Genomic DNA, 21534 nt, shown 5'->3' on the forward strand with positions numbered 1-21534 from the left:
GCTGCACTGGATGTTTGAATTAAATAGCATGCAACCTAATGGTTTGAATGAGATGAGTAACTGGATGGTATTAGCTTTGTATTGGCTCCGATTGGTTCTGCTATGAATGACATCAGGGGGGAGTACCGGTTTGCAAGCAACACCGCGGCCATTTTAGAATCTGAAAAAGTCGCTGGTTAAGCTGAGCTGTAGAGCTCATGTTGTTGGCAAGATTTTATTCACTGTTTGTGGAGATATAAGTAGTGTGATATACATTGTCCTAAGAGTGCTTTTTGTGTTTGTTTGCTGTAGTTGCGGCACTAGCCCCGTCCTGATGAAGAATTGAAACGCGTTGGTGGGGAGCAGTGCAATAACATGGTAAGCTAAGTTCTTAAGTACAAGTACTTGGCGATATAGGAAATGAAATGAAAAATTAAAGTGATTCTAATGAATAAGTGAAGTTATGAGAAGATTAATTTAATATGAATTGAACATGAATTGAGGAAAATGAGAAAAAACTAAATTATGAAGTATAAAAACAAGTTCTATAAGTAGCTGGTCACAAAACTGGGTGAGATCAGTGTCGAGTGTTGCCACGCTGATTTCTGAGAGTCAGGGTGGCGTTCTGAGAATCCCCAGAGTGACTGATTATTAAACATTATTTATAGTAAACTTGATTTTATATGGCAAGAGTGAAGAGATAGTTTGGCGATTGAATAGTTGCCATTCAATTAAGTGAACATCTTTCAGTGAAGCTTCCATTTCAAAAAGTGTGTTTTTTCCTGACTAGAACACCTAATGGATTATGGTTTATTAATCTTGTTATACTGCTCGTTCATTTTACTGGTCCAAGGATTGTAAACTAATTTTACCATTTCACCTTGCACTGCCAGCTACCAAAAATAAACAACCTTATCACACCTATTTTTCCTCAACCAAGGAAATTGTATTTCACGGCCATTAACTTCAACACTACGCACTGTATCTATAAGCTCATATATAGTAAAACTCTGTATTTACCTTTGAGTTTCACATACTGTAAGTCCGGATTAACACACAGAGCAAGATTACTTGGCAGAGTCCACGGTGTCGTTGTCCAAGCCACCAAAGAGACACTTTCATCTTCTTCCAGTGGAAAGTTCACAATCACCGAGGGGTCTTGTACATCCTCAAATTAAAAGAAGTAAAAAAGGTGGAAAAGATCTCTCCAATATTATGTAGTCTGTTTGCTTAATTGTATTTGGGGATAGATTAAAATTAAAATACAGGAAACATGGATTCAATAATTCCCCCATCCAGGGAATTATTGAAGAAAAATTCAACATTCATTATTTTGTCCACAATGATCCAAGACCTAAGCAAACAACAAAAGATAGAAATCACACAAACCATTCTTAGGACATAATGGAAATAAGAGACAACTTCCGGCTGCCGGTTCGCTAAATTGTAGGGGTTACCATTGGTCCTATGGTTACTCCCCCCCTTCCTTGGCCACAATAAATTGTAACAACTGTTTGGGTTCAAAAAAAAAATAGGAAAGATTTTCCTTCTAATGAGATACAGCACTTACCAGGAAATTTTAATACAAAGGAAGCAATAACTCTAGGTCTATAAACCAGAAAGTCTTTTCTTCTCTTCTGTGTCTCATGAGAAATATCTGGAAATATACGAATTACTGAACCCAAAAAGTTTTATTCATATGTCGGAAATAAGTTCGAAAAATCAAATCCCTGTCCAACTCTAAGGCAAATGAAACAATAAGGGTAGTCCTTTCAGTTATTGCTTCCAGAAAATTTATGAAGTTCAGTCCACTTTTATCCGGTTCTGCTGGGTCCGTAGGAGTAGAGCTTTCCTGTTTCTTTGCCAAGGTAATATATTGAACTCTAAGAATAGGCGGTAGGCTTTCTTCTGGTACTAAAATAACTTCTTTTAAGTGTTTTCAGACCATTTCCAGACCAGAAATCACAGGAGACTTTGGAAAATTCAAAAACCTCTCAGATTTTCTTTTTCTTTTATTCACTACCCTTTCATTTGCTAGTGGGGTCTCAATAAGTACGATATATATTGTACTTGTTTCTTTATGTGACTATATTCTACTATTCCTTTTTAATCATCCCCAAATGAATTTATTTTTGCGCATACCTTGATGGAAATAAACTTAGGAGTGAAGTTTATTTCCATCAAGGTATGCACAAAAATAAATTTGGATACGTTGAGTACAATTCCAACCTCTGAGGTATTGTTAGTGCTTTTCTTATAGTTTAACCTTTTTTTGTTAAGCCTTTACCTTATTTTTTTTTTTTTTTGGGGGGGGGTCTTAAATATGATTCTCTTCTCTTTACCTAGATCTGTCCTTTTTGTTATTGGGGGTCTAAGGAAGATAGCAATTTTTATGTTAATTGAAGATTTCTTTAATTATTTGAGTTTTTCTGTATTTCTTCTGCAAGAGTTTATCTTCTTAAATTTGTTAAAATTCAATAAAAAAAAAGAAAAGAAAATGGACCATCCAATACTGATAGAAAAAGCCCTGTAACTGCTCCCCTCATCTGGAGCACTCTGCCCCCATACATTTAAAGGAGCATTAAAAAGTTGTTTCTATAGGGATGCATTTGAACCAGTGATCTAAGTGCCTTCTTTCTCCTATTCTCCTTCCTAAATTGATAATAGCAGCTTGAAAGAAACCCTTCAACTCCTACTGTTTTACCCTTTTTTTTGTTTTCTCTTCTTTACTATACTTTATTGTAGTTCACCCCTGGTCCTTCTGTGCCATGTTAGCCCTTTTTGTCTTTGTCATGTCATTTTTGACCCATATTCCCTGATTTTAAATCTTTTCTACAATCACTTAGGGCTCCTTTCATCAAGCCACGCTAAACCACCAGCCACACTAGCTGCTACCGCCTCCCTTGAGCAGGCGGTAGTTTTTAGTATAATAATTTCTTGAGCAGAACTGATTGGTAGCGGGAGTTCCCGCGCCCTCCCTTTCGTTTTTTTCTGTTTCCTGTTGTCATAGATCTACATGGCTTTTCTACTAACTGAGCAGGACAGGAAGCTCCCGGGCAGGTAGCCTAAAGGGGAGGGATCATCTTTTAGTTGCCCTGCAGCTGAAGCCATCAGACATTCAAGAACTAACTTTCTCCAGCTACATGGCTATGAGAAAGTTAATGCAACAGGGGGATATGAGCTCCATTTATTGCACGTATCAGTTGGCATTGACACTTCTATTCAAAATGCAGCTCCCTAGTTTTTTTTATACACATACCATCGCTGTTTCAAGTTACCCAACACTGCAAATTGAAATCAACAGTATAGAAATGGCATTTAAAAAAAAATCTATTTAGGCTTTGCATAGCAAATGCAAATTCATCCTTCATTCTTCACCTAAGTACTTTCATGTCAAAGTACATAAAGGATGCATAGAAAGCACCTAATTATACCTTGTAATTCTGATGAGACTCAAAGTTGGAAAGGGGAGTGTTGCATGCAGTAGAGAAAGGCATAACTTTCACCCCTCGGTAGACCAATCCTTTATCATACAGCTGTTTGAACACCCACCTAAAAAGCAATCAGACAAGGAAATGGTAAATTAGTATCTCTGCAGGATTCTAAGATAGCTTTGTGTAAGTCATTATTCAAGCTTACTATTTGTAAGCACAGAGGGCCTGATTCGAAAAACAGCACCCTAAGTTAACTGTTTTAATTGGTTTAATCGGTGCACTAATTGGCTGCATCGATTAAAAACCAGTTAAAATACCATTAAAAATTGAGCACCGTTATCATGCCTACAGAAGCGCTTTACAACACCTAACACCACTGTAAGTGTGGTTAACGCCAGAAATGCATGAGTTGTCATAAGACGCCTCCGTAGACGCGATTCCTATGAAAGGTAGGCACCGGAAATGTAGGCGTTGAAAACCCTGGCCTATATTTACGGCGCCTACCTTTCATGTAGCCGCAATTCTGTAAATGGCACCATTGAATGATCTTTAGACTAAAGTAATTTGTTGGGATGCAACGGAGCAACGCAAAAGGGGAGGACTTGTTTCACCCGAAGGCTTTCTCAAGAACATATTGAACTGATAGGTCCTATTCGATGTTTAAAGACTTAGCAGACAAGACTGAGTGAAGCTTAGTAAGTAAAAAAGTTTTTACATTTTTGAAGTGATTTGTACATATGAATTAAGCACATGAATTGCATAGAGCACTTTATAAAAGAAATAATTTAAGTCTGATGATGAGATACACGCCAAAAAATAAGCTCAAGCCTAAGAATAAGTCGGCTGGTGGTTGGCGTGATCTGAAGACTTTAAAATAAATATAAATTTATATACGAGATAAGTTTTCAAAGAATATTAAATGCTGGTTTTTTTGTTTGTTTGTTTTGGACCATTGAATGATTGACATATGATCGATGGCCATATTTAAGGCAGCTGATAACAGCGTCATTTATAGAATCCAGGCCAAAATGACACTGCCATTCAAAATTGTGTGCCCACAGCAGTCATTTTCAATCATACTCTTGCCTCAAACTGCCTGCTGATAAAATTAAGGAAAAGCAACAATTAAGACTTACGGCCTCTTTTACAAAGCTAGACTGCACTGCCAGCCCCAAAGCTCAGAGATTTAAAGGGCTTCGGTCTCTAAGGCATGCATTTTACTAATTTACATTTGTTTTCATTCACTAATTTGTAAACTACCACATTTATTATTTTTAATGCAAACTCTTGTTATCATTTGTTCAAAAACACTTGTGAAAATAAATGCAGGGCAAGAATAAGCAGTAGTGATAGGTTATAGGATGAGTTCAAGGACCACTGACAGGTCATGGACCTGATGGGCCGCCGCGGGTGCGGACTGCTGGGCGCGATAGACCTCTGGTCTGATCCAGCGGAGGCAACTTCTTATGTTCTTATGTTCTTAAGCAGCTTCCTGAGGTAGCAAAGAAAACCTGCAGCCATAAGAATCGCCCTACTGGGACAGACCAAAGGTTCTTCAAGTCCAGCATTCTGTTGCCTATAGTGGTCAACCCAGATCCCATGTATTAAAACAGATTTTATGCTGCTTATCCTAGGAATAAGCAGTTGATTTCTCCAAGCCATCTCAATAATGGTCTAAGAATTGGTCCTGATAGCTACATACGCTCAAAAAACCATCAGCACAAAAATTTAACCTGCATTTTTACAAGATCGTGATTTGGGGTTTAATTATCAAAATCTTTGGGGAAGGGGGCAGCCTGGGGTGCTCACTACTCTTGCACCAGCTCTGAATATATAAATAGAAGAAAAATAAAGAACAAAGCGGAGGAATTAGAAGCAAGAAAAGAAATTCTACCAAGCACTCTAGTAAGAGCTGCTTTAATTAGGGGACTGGAATATTTACTAGGAGGAAAAACTGGGCCACAACTAGAAAGTGTTAGGATATCAAGACTGATAATCATCATCATTTTTTTTTAGTCTTATGATTTGCAATGCTAGATCAAACCAAAATTCCATCAAGGCTGACATTCTGTCTCCAACATGAGCCAATCCAGGACACTGGAAACTATTCAGAGCAGATCCACTCCTTGCTGTTCATGCTCAGGCATAAGCAATGGCTTTCCTCCAAGTCTACCTGACTAACACTCATTTATCAACTTTTCCTCCAGAGCTTAACCAAAAACTCTTTTCAAAATCGTGAATATTAAATGGCCAATACTACAGATTCCAAACAAGGGGTCAATGTATAAAAAAACACCCCACACTTATCCAAACAGCAGCACCTGTTATCAGGATAAACATTCAGAAGGTACTACACTTCCCCCTCCGTATTTGCGGGGTTTAGGGGCAGAGCCGGCCTGTGAATATTAAAAAACCATGAATAATATTCAGGCCGATTCTGCCCCTAACCCCCGCTTCCCCCGGCTATTTTAAGCCCTGAAAGCCCCCCCTTAAGCCTTACCTGGTGGTCTAGCGAGTTTTCAGACAGAAGCGATCTTCCAATGCTCCTGCCCCGTGCAGATCGCTCACAGGAAATGGCTCAAGAGACTACGGAAGTTCAAGGCAGCCATTTCCTGTGAGCAATCTGCACTAGAGAGTTGCACGGGGACAGAAATCCCACCCATCCCCGCCAGGATCCTCTCCGTCCCCACCTGTCCCCATCAGGATCCTCTCCATCCCCACCTGTCCCTGTCAGGATCCTCTCCGTCCCCACCCATCCCCGCAAGGAATTACCACCATCCCCGCCCGTCCCCATAAAAAGCAGCAATTAATTCTGACAGGATCATCAATTCCACAGTTTCTTTTGCTGTTTTCCTTGTGGAATCTCTTTGGTGGAACCCTTTTTTTGTTTTCTGTTCAGGTAATTAACTTATAAACCCCCTCCTTTACTAAGGCTGACGTGTCCATTATATTATATGGACGAACCCTGCTTCCAAAGCCTTCCATCCCCGTGGGAGTCCCGTGAGCCAGAAGGGGGTCCCCGTGGGAGTCCCGTGGGTTAGGGGGGGATTCCTGCGATCCCCGTGCAGACCTCTAATCTGCACGGGGCAGGAGCGTGGAAAGATCGCTCCTGCCCCGAAAACCCACTAGACCACCAGGTAAGGCTTAAGGGGGGGGGCTTACAGGGCTTAAAATAGCCTGAAAAATTAAAGTGATTTTTTTGGTTTTAAAATGCGAATCCGTAGATATGGAATTCGCGATTACGGAGGGGGAAGAGTAGTCTCTATAGGATGCATCCCATTAGTAGGTTCAGCTACCCAGCTAAGGCTTGGATGCACAAAACTCACCACACATTTAACAATCATCGCATCAGAAGTATTTCAGCTATCGATGCACAAAACAGCAATCACGGTCTTTTCTGATAATCATATGTAAATAAATGACTACGAGCTCATCAGTATTAAAATAAATATTTATAAAGCCGGCAGAGGGAGCCACTGCAAAGAGATGCCGTTTTCCTCACTAGCATCTTAATACATAAAGGACAGTGGCAGATCAACAGCTCCCTCTTGGGAAAAGTTTCTCACTGATACAGAAACATGGCAGAGTTCTTTACAAAAGGTGAAAATCGTTTTCAGCACCTGCACAAGCGATATACTTCTTGTTTCTCAGCAAATGTTAATAAATTTAAGAAGAAAAAGGACTGCTTTTGAGAAAATAAAAGCACTGTGGTAATTTTTGCTTCATACACCAAAGTTGTCCACCTACTTCATGCAGAATTAAGTGATACAAATGAGAGGCATGGTTGGCTTAAAAAAACAACAACACATTAACTACACATTGAATCCATTAAATGTAGTTTCACCACTCTGCAACCTGAAGATAGGGCAGCTTTCTTGAATTCAAATAGAAGTTATTCTCATAAATTGAGGCCTGCTAGTCATTTGTCTAGATTTGTGCGCCTAAATTATAAGTCTTGTACTGAATGGTCTTTAACTTCTTTTTCCTGCCCTAAATCTACCCATTTTTTATGTCCCTAAATTTGAGTTTAGTGAAATTTTATTTAAAAATAATATGTGCACTCAGCCCTAGTAAATTTTCAGAGACCACTTTATGAGCATAACTCTCAAAGTTAGAAGAATTCACTGAGTATTTTATAGACCTTCGAGATCTATAAAATACTGAGTGTGAAGTGGAAAAGGGTAGATATGAATCACTTGTTTACTCTTTTCAAGAATACTAGGACTAGGGACATGCGATGAAGCTACTAAGAAGTATATTTAAAATAAATTGGAAAAAATTTTTCTTCACACAATGTGTAAAAGTCTGGAATTCATTGCCAGAGAATGTGGTGAAATCAGTTAGCTTATCGGGGTTTAAAAAAGGTTTGGCTAATTTCCTGAAAGAGAAATCCATAGGCCATTAGTGAGATGACTTAGAGAATCAATTGCTTATTCCTTAGATAAGCAGCATGAAATCTGTTTTACTACTTGGGATCTTGCTAGGCACTTGGGACCTGGGTTGGCCATCGTTGGAAGCGAGATGCTGGGCTTGATGGACTTTCTGTATGTCCCAGAATGGTAATTCTTATGAATACGGGGCCTAAAGTTGTTAGTTTTCTAAAATGTCCATAATACCAAACCAGTTCTTGTCCAAGTAATTTATTAATACCATAAGTGGAGGAGCCGAGAAAAAAAAAATGATGGAATGTCTTCAAATATGTCTAAAAATATAAATACCTACAAGTCGTACTTGCCAGTGGTCCAAGAAGCAGACTTATTACATGGCACTGGATAAACGCTGAATGTGCAGTTACTTACCAGACAGTTTCCATGAACCAAGGATAGAGCGTCTTATAGTCATTCTTAAAATCAATCCATCGGCCCAGCCTGTTAATGCTGATCTGTTAAGACAGAAGTCATTTGAAGCTCTGTAAACAATTCCTGCAATGCTAAAGAATATTCCACTGTCTCAGCACGGTTTACAGTTCTTCTTGTGAAAGCGATGACTTAAGCAACCCAAGTTTTGTTTCTTTTGGTAGTTTGGGATGTACTAAAAGAAGCCCTTAAACTATCCTGGAGCGGACCACTGGGCGAGATGGACCTCTGGTCTGCCTCAGCGGTGGCAACTTCTTATGTTCTTATCCAAACAGCATTACAGCATACTGGCTCCCGCTTGTGTAGATCCAGCTCACCAGATGTTCTTTTCACAGCCAAATTTAAAAAACACCTTACGCTTTATATATAAATAGCCATCGGTTTATTTAGAAGGTTTAAGAGCCTCTGCTTCCGTTTATATTTCTGCCATCCCAAACTTTGGGAAAATAGATCCTTTGTTTTAAACTTAAACATTTAGGGCTCCTTTTACAAAGGCGGGCTAAGCACGCGCTAAAAATGCCATGCGCGCTAGCCGCTACCGGCTCCTTTTAAGCAGGCGGTAATTTTTCGGCTAGCGCACACTATAGAGCGCGCTAATCTTGTGCGTGCGCTAAAAAACGCTAGCGCACTTTAGTAAAAGGAGCCCTTAGGGTTAGAGTCACTGAGCTCACCGATCGAGTCCTGAGCAGTTTGCGAGCCTTCTCTGACCCTGATCCGATACGCACCCCAACCGATTTGCACGTGCAGATGAGGGAAAATGGCATGCATAAGTAAGAAGGCAACAATTCACTAAACAAAAGAAGGAACGCCCAATTGGGCTTGCCAATCCAAAAAGAAGCGACTGTGAGGACCAGTCACTTACTGTCCCTGCCGACTCCCCTGCTCTCTGCGAGGCCACGGTTTTTAACCCACAGGTTTAAAGCACGTTCTGTTCGGCTGCAGCTATAGGGGATAAGGAAGAGGTTGGGCGACATGTACTTTATTGTTACATACAATAATATGTTCTTGTGTTTCATGTATTAATGATTTGCATTAACAGCTTTATACCTTGGTTTATACATATCTTTCTTGGAGATGGAGGTTCAATAACCACCACCTCCAGGTCTCCAGTCATTAAATGCATAGCGAGTTGAAGAGGTGTAGAGCTTAAGGGTAGATTTGCCATTGTGTTTCTTAAAACTGATACTTTATTTGGCATAGAAATGGGAAATGTTGATGTTTTATGGCTTTGTGCCATGTAATATGTGTGATACGGTTGTTACTTTGGATCACCAATAAAGAATTATTTTAAACATATAGGAAGATACCATACCTCCCACTCCTGGGCATATCTCATAACAATTCCCCTACACTGCTTATTGTATTCTGAAATTCCCATTTTGGCAACATCTTCTGGTCCCTTGATTCCCAGCATCTTATCAATTTCATATTCCTAAAAAACAAATAGGAAATAAATTAACAGCTTTAATGCCAGTACAATCACCATCATAGAAAGCAATCAGTACAGAGGACACACTAACAAGTGGGAAAAGCATGCAAAAAAAATGCTCCGTTTGCATTGTAAATGTGTATTCGAGAAAGTTTACATGCCATCTCACTCTTTGTTTTGATGTTTAACTCTTGTATGTGTGCTTATGTGTGAATGCTTGCACATGTATCTCTCTGACGAAGACAGATGAGTTGAAAGGGGAGGGATGTTTGAAGAATGCAATTCCTTAATCACCATAGTACAGTGAATCAGCATTTGTGCACTGCAGCTGTTGGAACTGACAAATCCCAGGCCCAGATGACCAGGATGCCTACAAGTAGCAGTCTGGCATCCAGGATTTCATAACCTCAATTTTTCTCTCTTCTGCAGAATTGCCTTACAATCTGAGCCTCCTAGCTCTATGTCACATTTGGTTCTTTATACAAAACTCGAGCCATGTAGTGCAAGAAGTTCAGAAAGTCTCGCGGGTCTTGAAACCATGAGCTTTCCTGAATTTTCTACACCACACGGCTCAAGTTTATAGAGAGACGTATCATAATGCAGAGCTGGGAGACACAGCTCTGTAAATATCAAGGTAGATGGCAGACTCCCAAGCACATTAATAGCCTGGGAGTGGCTGTAATAAGAGTGAGCAAGAAAGAAATTGGGGAGGAAAGTAGTGATGGCCAGGGTGGGGGGAGGGGGGAAGAGAAGAAAGAGAAAGAGAGTGGTGGTACCCCTGGCTATGGCGATATATGAAAGAGAGGCAATTGCTTTTGTGATTCACCTGTCAGTGCAGTGCAGCCATCAGCATGCTTTGGGAAGGGAAACGGCTCACTTCTGCCAGTGATTTGCAGAGGCACCTTAAGTTAATGATTTACTAAGCTTTCTTTGCCCATAGACACAGAATAGGAAAAGAGCTTAGTAGATCATTTTCTAAAAGAACTACTGCTGATCTGGGAGGGGATTCCTGCTGCCACCCTCCCACCACCACCAAAAGGGGGGGGGAAAACCCCAACCAACTCACTGCAGATAGTGCTGGAAAAGTGGGGAAGGAAAAGCAAGAGAGATCTTAATCGCTGGCTCCTAGATTTAATATAAATTTGTGAAGGCCTGGTTTATCCCACAGAAATACATTAAGCCATTTTGGGGGGGGAACTTCATTTCTCTTCCTCCATTCCCACCAGATGCATAGCCTCATCTATATAGTACAAGAGCTTTCACAGGTTCACTTCCTCCCTTCCTTCCTATGTCTAGGGCAGCATTTCAATGCTCTGTCCCTACAGCCTTCGGACAGTTTTCCCTAGAGCATTTTAGCCAGGCACTCCGCCCAGCTAATTTAGATGACCACCCAGTTGTTATCTCAGTCGCGAATCCTGCTGCTGCCGCCGCTGCACAAACATTTTTTTAAAAAACACCCTCTCACCAGCTTGGGGATTCCCTGGGCTGACTCGGCACAGCCTGAAGAGCCACCGAAAGTTCAATGTTCGACTCCTGCCTCAGCCTGACTTTTTTTTTTTTTTTTAAAGCGCCAGCAAGCGACTTGAACCCATGCTCTAGGGCAGTGGTTCCCAACTCTGTCCTGGAGGACCACCAGGCCAGTCAGGTTTTCAGGCTAGCCCTAATGAATATGCATGGAGCTGATTTGCATGCCTGGCACCTCCATTATATGCAGATCTCTCTCATGCATATTCATTAGGGCTATCCTGAAAACCCGACTGACCTGGTGGTCCTCCAGAAGAGGGTTGGGAACCACTGCTCTAGGGTTCTAACTGTAACACTGTGCGTGCTGGCTTCCCTTATTCCCCTCTGAAACCAGAAGTTACATCCCAAGGGGGTAGGGAAGAGAAGGGAAGCCAGCATGCACAGTGTTACCTTTAGCGCCCTGAAGCATGGGTTTAATTTGCTACAGGCTAAGGCGGGAGCTAGGGCAGGGAGGGAAGCTTACAATTTGCTGCTCTTGCTTGCTTCGGGCCTTCCGTGCTGCCTACTTTCTGTTTCCGCAAAGGTAGGACCCGGCAGTGAGGAAGGCCCTAAGCACGAAAGAGCAGCTAGTTGTAAGCTTCCCTATCTCCCGCCTTAGCCTGTAGCGAATTATGAATGCTGCACTGGGGGGGGGTGTGGAGAGAAATGCTGCACTGTGGCTAATTGGAGGGGGGAGAGAGAAATGCTGCTGCACCCAATTGGAGGGGGGGAAGAGAAATGCTGCAGCTGCACTCAATGGGGAGGGAAGAGAAATGCTGCTGCACCCAATTGGAGAGAGAGGGAGAAGGAAGACTAGGGAGAGGAGAGGAAAAAGAGATGCCAAGACCATAGAGGGAGGGAAAGGAAACGAGATACCAGACCATGAAGGGGGAGGGAGAGATGTCAGGACATATGTGGGGGGAAAGAGACAGATGCCAGACCAGGGGAAAGGAAGAAAGGAGGAAGGGAGAGAAAGGAAGGAGAGGAAATACAGATAATGTAGGGGGAGATGGAAGGAGAGAAGGAGAGAGATGCCAAGGCATGGGGGGAGGGAAGGAAAACTAAGGAGACAAATGCCAGACCAGAGGGAAAGGAAGGAGATGAGGTGCCAGAGCAAGGAGGGAGAGATAGGCGAGAGATGCCATGGCATGAGGGAAGGGAAGGAGATAGAGATGCCAGACCATGGGGTAGAGTGAGAAGGAAGGAAAGGAGAAGAGAGATGCCAAAGCATAGGAGAGGGGGTTGGAGACAGAAAAATGGAGAGGGGGTGAAGCTGAAATGAATCATGTACAAAGGAGAGAAAGGGCACAGGATATACAGTTTATTGAAAGGACATAAAAAGAGGGAAGATATCTTATGGAAGAGAGAGAGGACAGACACTGGATGAAAAGGGCAGAGAGGGTGGACAGTGGATGGAAAGGGCAGAGAGGGGGTGGACAGTGGATGGGAGGGGTGAGTACAGACAGCGAAGGCAGAGGCTGGGTGGAAGGGGCAAACAGAGAGGGCAGATGTTGCTTGGAAGGGAGAGAGTATAGAAAGAAGAGAATGAAGAGAAGATGATTAAAGCAGAAATGACAAAAGGTGGAAAGAAAATTTTTGTTGCTTTACGTAGAATCAAGTAGTATTGTAACTATTGATAAAAGTTAATAAATAGGAAATGCAAATAAGGCAATTTTGGAGGGACTAAACCCCTTTTTTCGGGTCAGGACAGGATACCATAACAGCAGTATACTGTACTGTCTTGAAGAAACATTTGGCCTCTGAAAGCTAATTGAAAAAAGGATTAGTCCAATAAAATGGTATTTTCTTATTTCTCGTTATTTGTTTTATTTATTTGTTAATTTGTAAAGTGGTGACTGTTATGTTGAAGTTTTTTTTCAAATTTACATCTACTGTCTTTATATTTTGCACAGTATTAGGGGACATGTGTCACTGTTTCTGTGGTGTTGCATTGTATGAAGAGTCTGGTTTCTACATATTTCTATTTTTAGTTTGTGATTATTCCATATTGGGCGAGGGTGTATCTGTGTTCTGTGTGTATGAAAAGGACATGGTTTTCTGTTAGCATCGACTATACAGGATCTGGTTTGTTTAGTTTTACATTGCGTGTGTTGGTGTTCTAGCGCTCACTGCAGTGTTTAAGATGCTGCCTTGTCCTAGGTGCACCCTTGTTGTGTGACTCATGGATTATTACTAAAAATAACTTTTTTTATAGAGAGGAGGGGGTTGTTAAAAAAATGATCAGCACTGGCTGTCATATATACTAGGTACCCCAAAAAATTTCCGTGAAATACACTAAATCCCTTGAAAAGGCAAATCACAAGACAGAAAAATTCCAAACTGGAACTTATAGAGGGATCTATAGGGAACTCAAGCGCTCACAGCTAACAGCTTGATGTATTTTACAAACTGATAACCATAGGGTGAGCTATCATCGGTCCCTTTAAGTTCTCCCCTAAACTATTTATTTATCAAAAAATCTTTAAATTATTATTTTATTCTTATTTCAACTGTTTTCTTAAAAAACTTATTCAGTATTTTGCTTTGTTTCGAGTAGCAAACAATACTTTTAAAGTCCACTACATATATTTAAGAGTACTTAGCTTAATAGCATGGTGACAGAAAGGCAAAGACGACGGAAGATCTCCGTTTCGCTCATCCGAATATTTTTAAGAGAGCTTCGTCAGGAAAAAAGGCCACCGATTTCACTGTTTATATCAGCGGCAGTTCAAACCGCGGGCAGGCATTCAGGATTAAGGCATAACAAGCTTAACCTTTTACTACCGCCTTATTCAGCGTCGTGCCATGCCGACCTTCTGAGTTTGAGAAATGAAGGCGTCTGATTCCGGATGTGACATCAGACGCCTTCATTTCTCAAACTCAGAAGGTCGGCATGGCACGACGCTGAATAAGGCGATAGTAAAAGGTTAAGCTTGTTATGCCTTAATCCTGAATGCCTGCCCGCGGTTTGAACTGCCGCTGATATAAATAGTGAAATCGGTGGCCTTTTTTCCTGACGAAGCTCTCTTAAAAATATTCGGATGAGCGAAACGGAGATCTTCCGTCGTCTTTGCCTTTCTGTCACCATGCTATTAAGCTAAGTATTCTTAAATATATGTAGTGGACTTTAAAAGTATTGTTTGCTACTCGAAACAAAGCAAAATACTGAATAAGTTTTTTAAGAAAACAGTTGAAATAAGAATAAAATAATAATTTAAAGATTTTTTGATAAATAAATAGTTTAGGGGAGAACTTAAAGGGACCGATGATAGCTCACCCTATGGTTATCAGTTTGTAAAATACATCAAGCTGTTAGCTGTGAGCGCTTGAGTTCCCTATAGATCCCTCTATAAGTTCCAGTTTAGAATTTTTCTGTCTTGTGATTTGCCTTTTCAAGGGATTTAATATATACTAGGTACGCCACTGGATTTAATGACCCTATTCTAACCACCAAATATCCCCATCCCGCCCCACCTGGCTACTTTATCATGCCACCTGGCTGGAAAAATTTCTGGGGAGAACACTGCTTCCCATTAGCTGGATACTACCCAATGTCTGAATAGAGCTGCCTTCCATTGTACTCTCTCCCAGGCCTTTCCTTTGCCTGGACACTACCCCAATCCCATAGGAAGGGCCTTAAGCTAAATATATATATATATATATATATATATATATATATATATACAGTGGTGCCTCGCATAACGAACGCCTCGCACAGCGAACGCTGCGCACAACGAACTTTATGTCTTGCTCCCTACAACGAACTTCGTTTCACACAACGAAGTCGCCCGAGCTGCATCCTTCCGCGCAGGCACTGCGCTTAACTGCCCTCTCTCCGCCTGGCTCCCTCTTGCCCCCCCGACTCCCCGACACGATCGGGGCAAAAAGGAGCCCAAGCCCTCTTGCCCCGTCGATTCCCCAACTCCCCGACAATATCGGGCCAGGAGGGAGCCCAAGTCCTCCTGGCCACGGCGACCCCCTAACCCCACCCTGCACTACATTACGGGCAGGAGGGATCCCAGGCCCTCCTGCCCTCGACGCAAACCCCCCCTCCCCCCAACGACCGCCCCCCCCCCAAGAACCTCCGACCGCCCCCCCAGCCGACCCGCGACCCCCCTGGCCGACCCCCACGACACCCCCAACCCCCTTCCCCGTACCTTTCTATAGTTGGCCGGACAGACGGGAGGCAAACCCGCCTGTCCGGCAGGCAGCCAACGACGGAATGAGGCCGGATTGGCCCATCCGTCCCAAAGCTCCGCCTACTGGTGGGGCCTAAGGCGCCTGGGCCAATCAGAATAGGCCCGGGAGCCTTAGGTCCCTCCTGGGGGCAGGGCCTGAGGCACATGGTCGGGTTGGGCCCATGTGCCTCAGGCCCTGCCCCCAGGAGGGACCTAAGGCTCCCGGGCCTATTCTGATTGGCCCAGGCGCCTTAGGCCCCACCAGTAGGCGGAGCTTTGGGACGGATGGGCCAATCCGGCCTCATTCCGTCGTTGGCTGCCTGCCGGACAGGCGGGTTTGGCTCCCGTCTGTCCGGCCAACTACAGAAAGGTACGGGGAAGGGGGTTGGGGGTGTCGTGGGGGTCGGCCAGGGGGGTCGCGGGTCGGCTGGGGGGCGGTCGGAGGTTCTTGGGGGGGGCGGTCGTTGGGGGGAGGGGGGGTTTGCGTCGAGGGCAGGAGGGCCTGGGATCCCTCCTACCCGTAATGTAGTGCAGGGTGGGGTTAGGGGGTCGCCGTGGCCAGGAGGACTTGGGCTCCCTCCTGGCCCGATATTGTCGGGGAGTTGGGGAATCGGCGGGGCAAGAGGGCTTGGGCTCCCTTTTGCCCCGATCGTGTCGGGGAGTCGGGGGGGCAAGAGGGCTTGAGCTCCCTTTTGCCCCGATCGTGTCGGGGAGTCGGGGGGGCAAGAGGGCTTGAGCTCCCTCTTGCCCCGATCGTGTCGGGGAGTCGGGGGGGCAAGAGGGCTTGAGCTCCCTCTTGCCCCGATCGTGTCGGGGGTGCCAGGGACCACACGGAGTCACCCACCGTACCACCCGATTCGGGTAAGCGCAGGTATCGGTGGGTGGCTTATTTGCGGGGGGGGTGCCTTATTTTACATTTTTTTCTAAAAAGGGGGGGCTGTCTTATTTGATGGCCCTGCCTTATCATCGGGGAAACACGGTAGAAAAAAAAAAAAAATGAACAGTTAAGTCCCAGTTTTTGCCGCTGAGACTCTGCCCTCTCTCACTGTAAAATTAGACTCTACTTAGTCTGTCTTTAAATTTAAAAAATGTGTGTTGTTTTAAAAAACAATTATGTTTTTAGATGTATCTAAATAAAAATAGTAACCAAAAATTTATCTTTTTTTATGTCACCTTAGCATATTTTATGCTACAGAACGAATTATTTTTTTTAACATGTATTGTTATGGGAAAACGCGTTTCACATAACGAACTTTTCGCATAACAAACTTGCTCCTGGAACGAATTAAGTTCGTTGTGTGAGGCACCACTGTATATATTTTTTTTTTAAGTCAATTAGGATGCATTTGTATGCATATATAGCATACAGATGCATCCTAATTGACTTAAAAAAATAATACTTTTAGCACAGAAATGATCAACCATACCACAGGCAAGCCATGACAATCCCATCCAAATCTTCTCTCAACATGAAATCCACTCTGATGAGCAAATCTGGTGACTATGTCTTTAATTGTTCCAGCCAGTATATGGCCATAATGCGGAAGTCCTGTTGCAAATGGAGGACCATCATAAAAGGTATATCTGAAAAAAAGACCCATGAAAGTTTTACAGACAGATTGTGTCCAAGCCCTATCATACTCTGCAAAACGCACAACCTCCTTAACAGAAAGCTAATCAAGTCACTCTCCCTGTGCTTCATTCAGTTCACCCTACGAAATCATCATCCACTTTAATTATAACAACATAACGGCAGTGTAATCAAATCCCATCCCCCCCACCCCACCCACCACTGTATTTTCTTCTCTTTTTCTGACCTCTCTGTTCATTCACTGCATTCTTCCAACTCTCTGCACAGCACAGACCTTCAAAAGTGGCCTAAAGTTTTCACTGGCACAGACCCAAACAGATCACTAGAAAAGCCCTGCTTCCCCGCTTTCCTTGACCTAGCCACCTTCACCAGGCAGTCCGTTAAGGGAACCAACGTATGCCAAGGACGACTAGCAGAAGGTACTTGTCTGGTGGGAGCTGAACAGGCAAAAGGATCATTTTCCAGTCTAGAATGGTGAATCTGACATTTTTTGTTCACAACATGCTTTGAATGTTTCCATAAAGGCAATGTAAACATCTACAATGCCTTACAAAAGTATGTTAATGTTTATTTGTACTTGCTATACCACCTTATTCTGCTAAAGCAGCTCAAGGCGGTTTACACAAAATTAAAATAGTGAAATTGGAAAGGAACACCATCAAATAAAAAGGAAAAAAACACTCAAATCTTCAAATCCTCTGCCCACGATAAGAAAAGAGATTAATCTTTAAATGCCACAGAAATGTGTTAACAAAGCTTTAAATTTCTTTACTGAAACTGTTTTACGTAGTTGCAGTGGAAAGGCATTCCATTGCGGTATATAAAAATTAAGTTATTATTATTATTATTATTATTATAATCTCTGTTCATAGATACAACAGGTTGGATAACTAGATGACAACTTGGTAGTTCTCAGATCTGCCCAAAAAAAGGAAACTTTTATAAATATTGCCCAGTGTGTCAAAGTAATTTAAATTGAAAACGAAAGCGAATTGGTAAACCAAAATAATTTAACATAAGAGGGGAAACATAATCTAATCTGTTTGCTTTAAAAAGAAACCTAGCTGCGGTTTATGTTTGATTTGATATTGTCAACCACACAACACACCTAAACAAATATACTGTATAAAAGGTAGTGTAACTGTGACCGGGCTATGGAGGCTGCCAAATCATTACAGACACCATGCAAAAATCACAGTATTCATTTCGGCCCATTTTACCTAACTGCAGTACTGTACAATGTCACAGTCTCCAGTAACCACAGGGCCCAAATTCTGCCAGATCCTACTACCCTCACCAGTGTCTTCACATAGAGCTCTGAAAGTGCTTTTTTCACTTCACCTAACACCTCCCCACCACCACCACCACCACCATGGCATATAATGCATTATTTGTCAAAGCAATGAAACAGAAGTTTGCATATCATGCTTCACTTATACCATAAAAGTCATTTGCTTCCTTACTTAGGCCTGTTTTTGGACTGTTTCAAACACTCCTGGAAACAATCAAGGCTCTTCCAAAGCTGTAGTATCTTCTCTTCTTCAGAGGGAAAGCTGATGTTTTCTGAAACTTGCTGAACCATTTTATTTACTATAGAGGAAACAGGGGGAAAATTAGTACTGCATAAAAAGTTAAGTAGTCAGAGATTAATTGTATATTTTTTAGTTCAGCTCCTCCAACCTAAATATAACCTACTTTTGCTGAAGGTTTATGGCACTGTAACATGAATCCAACTACAGTATCTAGGCTTTTTATCCTCCTCACCCCCAGAGTGGGCTTACAATCTGGGGAACTGACCTCAATTCTGAACCTGGCAAGTGACAGATTCCTCTATGCCCCAGGTGCAAAAACAGATTGTAAGCTCACTAGGGACAAAGAAAATACCTGCATATATAATGTAAACTGCTTTGGTTGTACAGATGAGGACGGAGCTTAGGCATTGGTGGAATGAGGTGTTATTACATCACAATTTGGGCTCTAGAATGTTGCTACTTAGGCTCCATGTCATTCTCTGCTACTTTCTCATGCGTGGAAAGGGAGTCCCAGTCCCTATGTTAGTGTTGCAACTAAGGGGGAAACTAGCTATGAACTCGAGGTAGGTGGCATCTCAAGCTAAAGAGAAACTGAATACAGTGCTTTTAGTCTTAACCCAACAAGGGTGACTTCTGGAAGCCATCTGTGCCACAAGGGCTGGTGCCTGCTGGTCAGATTAATCCCAGGAAAGAGCTCATGGAACCCCCAACCCGAACCCACCCTCCAACCGAGCGAAGACAAGCTTTCAGCAGAAAGACTCACCCCCAGCCCCGGCGGTTCACCTTCAAGCCTTCACCTGCAGCGGACGCCGGCAAACCGTAACCACGCCGGCCCCACCGCTTTGCCGATGCCGCCGGAAGCAGGAAGTGGAACCCAAAGGGGGCGGAACTCGGTTCAGGGAAAGCGGCTGGGCTTTAATCGTCTGACTGCGGCTGCGCAGCCCAAGGCAAGCTCGAAGTGATGCGTAAGCAGTGCGGAGGGTTTTAGCGCGGGCCGGTGAGGTAATTGTTCCGCTGCTCACGGGAATTCGATGAGCGCTGGAGCATTTACTGTGCTGGTCCGCGCTACAAACCTGTAACGCAGCTTGATAAAAGGTGCCCAAAGTGACGTCTGTCACAAATAAAGGTCCAGAAAATACAACGTATGCCAAAACAGGAGTAAATATCGAAACCCGAAAAGAGCAAATCATATGATGAGCAGGAGATGCTAAAATGTGATGTGATATATAGTAATTGCAAGTCAATATAGTAAACATCCACATATACACAGCAAAATAAAAAAAATTTAGCTTGTGGTGGGCGAGAAAGTAAAAAATTAAAATAAGCTGATACTGCTGGAAAAAAATGTTCTGTATAACAGAGAGGAAATAGTAATATACCATCTGATGGAAATGGTAAAAAAAAGGCAGTGAATGTGATAGGCTGCAAAAAGTAAAAGATCCGGTATGTCAATTATAGTAGCGCCATCGGGTGGAAACAGTAAAACATGACAATGAATGTGAATGGGCTGAAAAGTACCAAAATACAGTATTTCAAATACAATGGCGCCATCTGGTGGAAACGGAAAAAAAAGCGAATGTGAATGGGCTGAAAAGTACAAAAATACAGTATTTCAAATACAATACAAAAGGCAATGAATGGACTGGCTCCCGCGCTAAAAACTGCGATAGCAGTTTGGATAGAATAGTTTATAACATGGACAAATTATGATGTAAACAACTTGATAAGCATTGGAATCGGATGAATGATATATAGTGAAACCTTTATTAGTATGCGGATCTGTGAAGGAATCAATGCATACCACATGTTTGCAGACAGAGCAGCAACCGCAGGCTCGAGCCAGGTAAAATAGATGGCATCATGATCTCACATACGGCCTCTTTTACAAAGCCGCACGGCAACAGCCCCGAAGCCCTTTAAATCTCTATGGGCTTCGGGGCGTTAGCGCAGCGCGGCTTTGTAAAAGAGGCCGATAGATTCCTGTTTCTCGTATGGGCAATAAAAGCCTCGCCTTTAAAGCATGAATGGCGACCAGGCAACATCAACAATATTTTATATAAGGAAGAAAAGAGACTCAGTTATCAGCTTAATACCCTTCACTATTATGTTCTGAATGCTGATATTTATTATATTGCCTTATTTAAACATTTAAACATTACATATTACAACCGTTTAAAACATTTCTTTATTTAAATACATCTTTTTTTTCACTTGCAGTTCATTCGTTGTCCTTTGTGATGGCTTCCACCAGATGGCGCCATTGGGGCGCCGTTGTATCAGAAATACAGTATTTTGATGACTTTTCAGCCTATTCACATTCACTCTTTTTTTACCGTTTCCACCAGATGGCGACACTATAATTGAAATACAGTATTTTTTTTATTTTTCAGCCCATTCATCGTTCATTGTGTTTTTTACCATCTGCACGAGATGGCGATACTACTACATTACTATTATACATAGACTTCCCCCATCAGTTTCAGCTTCTTTTAAATTGTATGTTTATTTTCTCGCCCACGATTTATTTGCTATGTATTTGTGGGTGTTTTCTGTATTGACTATATAGCCACATGGCATCTCCGGATCTTCTCTTGTGATATATGATGACTTACCCCCTATGTCCCTAGGGGCTTTGGTGCATTTCTCGCGGGGGACTCCCTACTGCAGCTTTGAAAGGGAAGCCTTTGGGGATTTTTCAATGTCTTTGGGCTGGCGCGGTTCCTTTTTCTCGCTGACCTCTTTTGGTTCCTTTCCGTTTATAAGGTGAGAGAACAGAGAGTCTTGAGCTTGATGCCCATCACCTTTTCCGTCTGAATACTGAGACTTGCTTAAACATTTATTAATTACATCTCTTTTCACTGTGCAGCCTAGATGGCGCCATTGTAATTGAAATACGGTATTTTTAACTTTTTTCAGCCTATTCACATTCAGTCTTTTTTTACTGTTTCCACCAGATGGCGATAGAATGCGCATGCGCACTTCTACTCTCGTCGTCTTCGGCCACCCCCGAACCCCCTTGAGCCTCCCATCCA

At 42.6% G+C, this 21534-nt stretch overlaps 1 protein-coding gene and 1 non-coding gene across 5 annotated transcripts in view; both read right to left on the bottom strand.

The window, feature by feature from the left end:
- The window catches only part of IARS1 (isoleucyl-tRNA synthetase 1), a 194191-nt gene extending 174769 nt beyond the window's left edge, over window positions 1-19422 (bottom strand). For 2 of the 4 annotated variants that reach the window (XM_033925929.1, XM_033925925.1), the window contains exons 1-7: window positions 19266-19421; window positions 18434-18560; window positions 16807-16963; window positions 9582-9701; window positions 8213-8295; window positions 3414-3531; window positions 1000-1147 (exon numbers count right to left, since the gene is read on the bottom strand). In XM_033925929.1, the coding sequence (XP_033781820.1) occupies window positions 1000-1147; window positions 3414-3531; window positions 8213-8295; window positions 9582-9701; window positions 16807-16963; window positions 18434-18552 (745 nt within the window). In that variant the 5' untranslated portion in view covers window positions 18553-18560; window positions 19266-19421. Of the gene's footprint in view, window positions 1-999; window positions 1148-3413; window positions 3532-8212; window positions 8296-9581; window positions 9702-16806; window positions 16964-18433; window positions 18561-19265 lie in introns of all 4 variants that reach the window. The other 2 variants (XM_033925926.1, XM_033925928.1) reach the window with 2 other exon arrangements.
- LOC117351487 lies at window positions 18104-18237 on the bottom strand. Its single transcript, XR_004537438.1, has one exon. It is a non-coding gene; the product is annotated as a small nucleolar RNA SNORA84 (small nucleolar RNA).
- Window positions 19423-21534: the final 2112 nt, after the last annotated feature.

This window comes from Geotrypetes seraphini, chromosome 17 (assembly GCF_902459505.1).
Source record: "Geotrypetes seraphini chromosome 17, aGeoSer1.1, whole genome shotgun sequence".
Classification (NCBI taxonomy): Eukaryota; Metazoa; Chordata; class Amphibia; order Gymnophiona; family Dermophiidae; genus Geotrypetes; species Geotrypetes seraphini.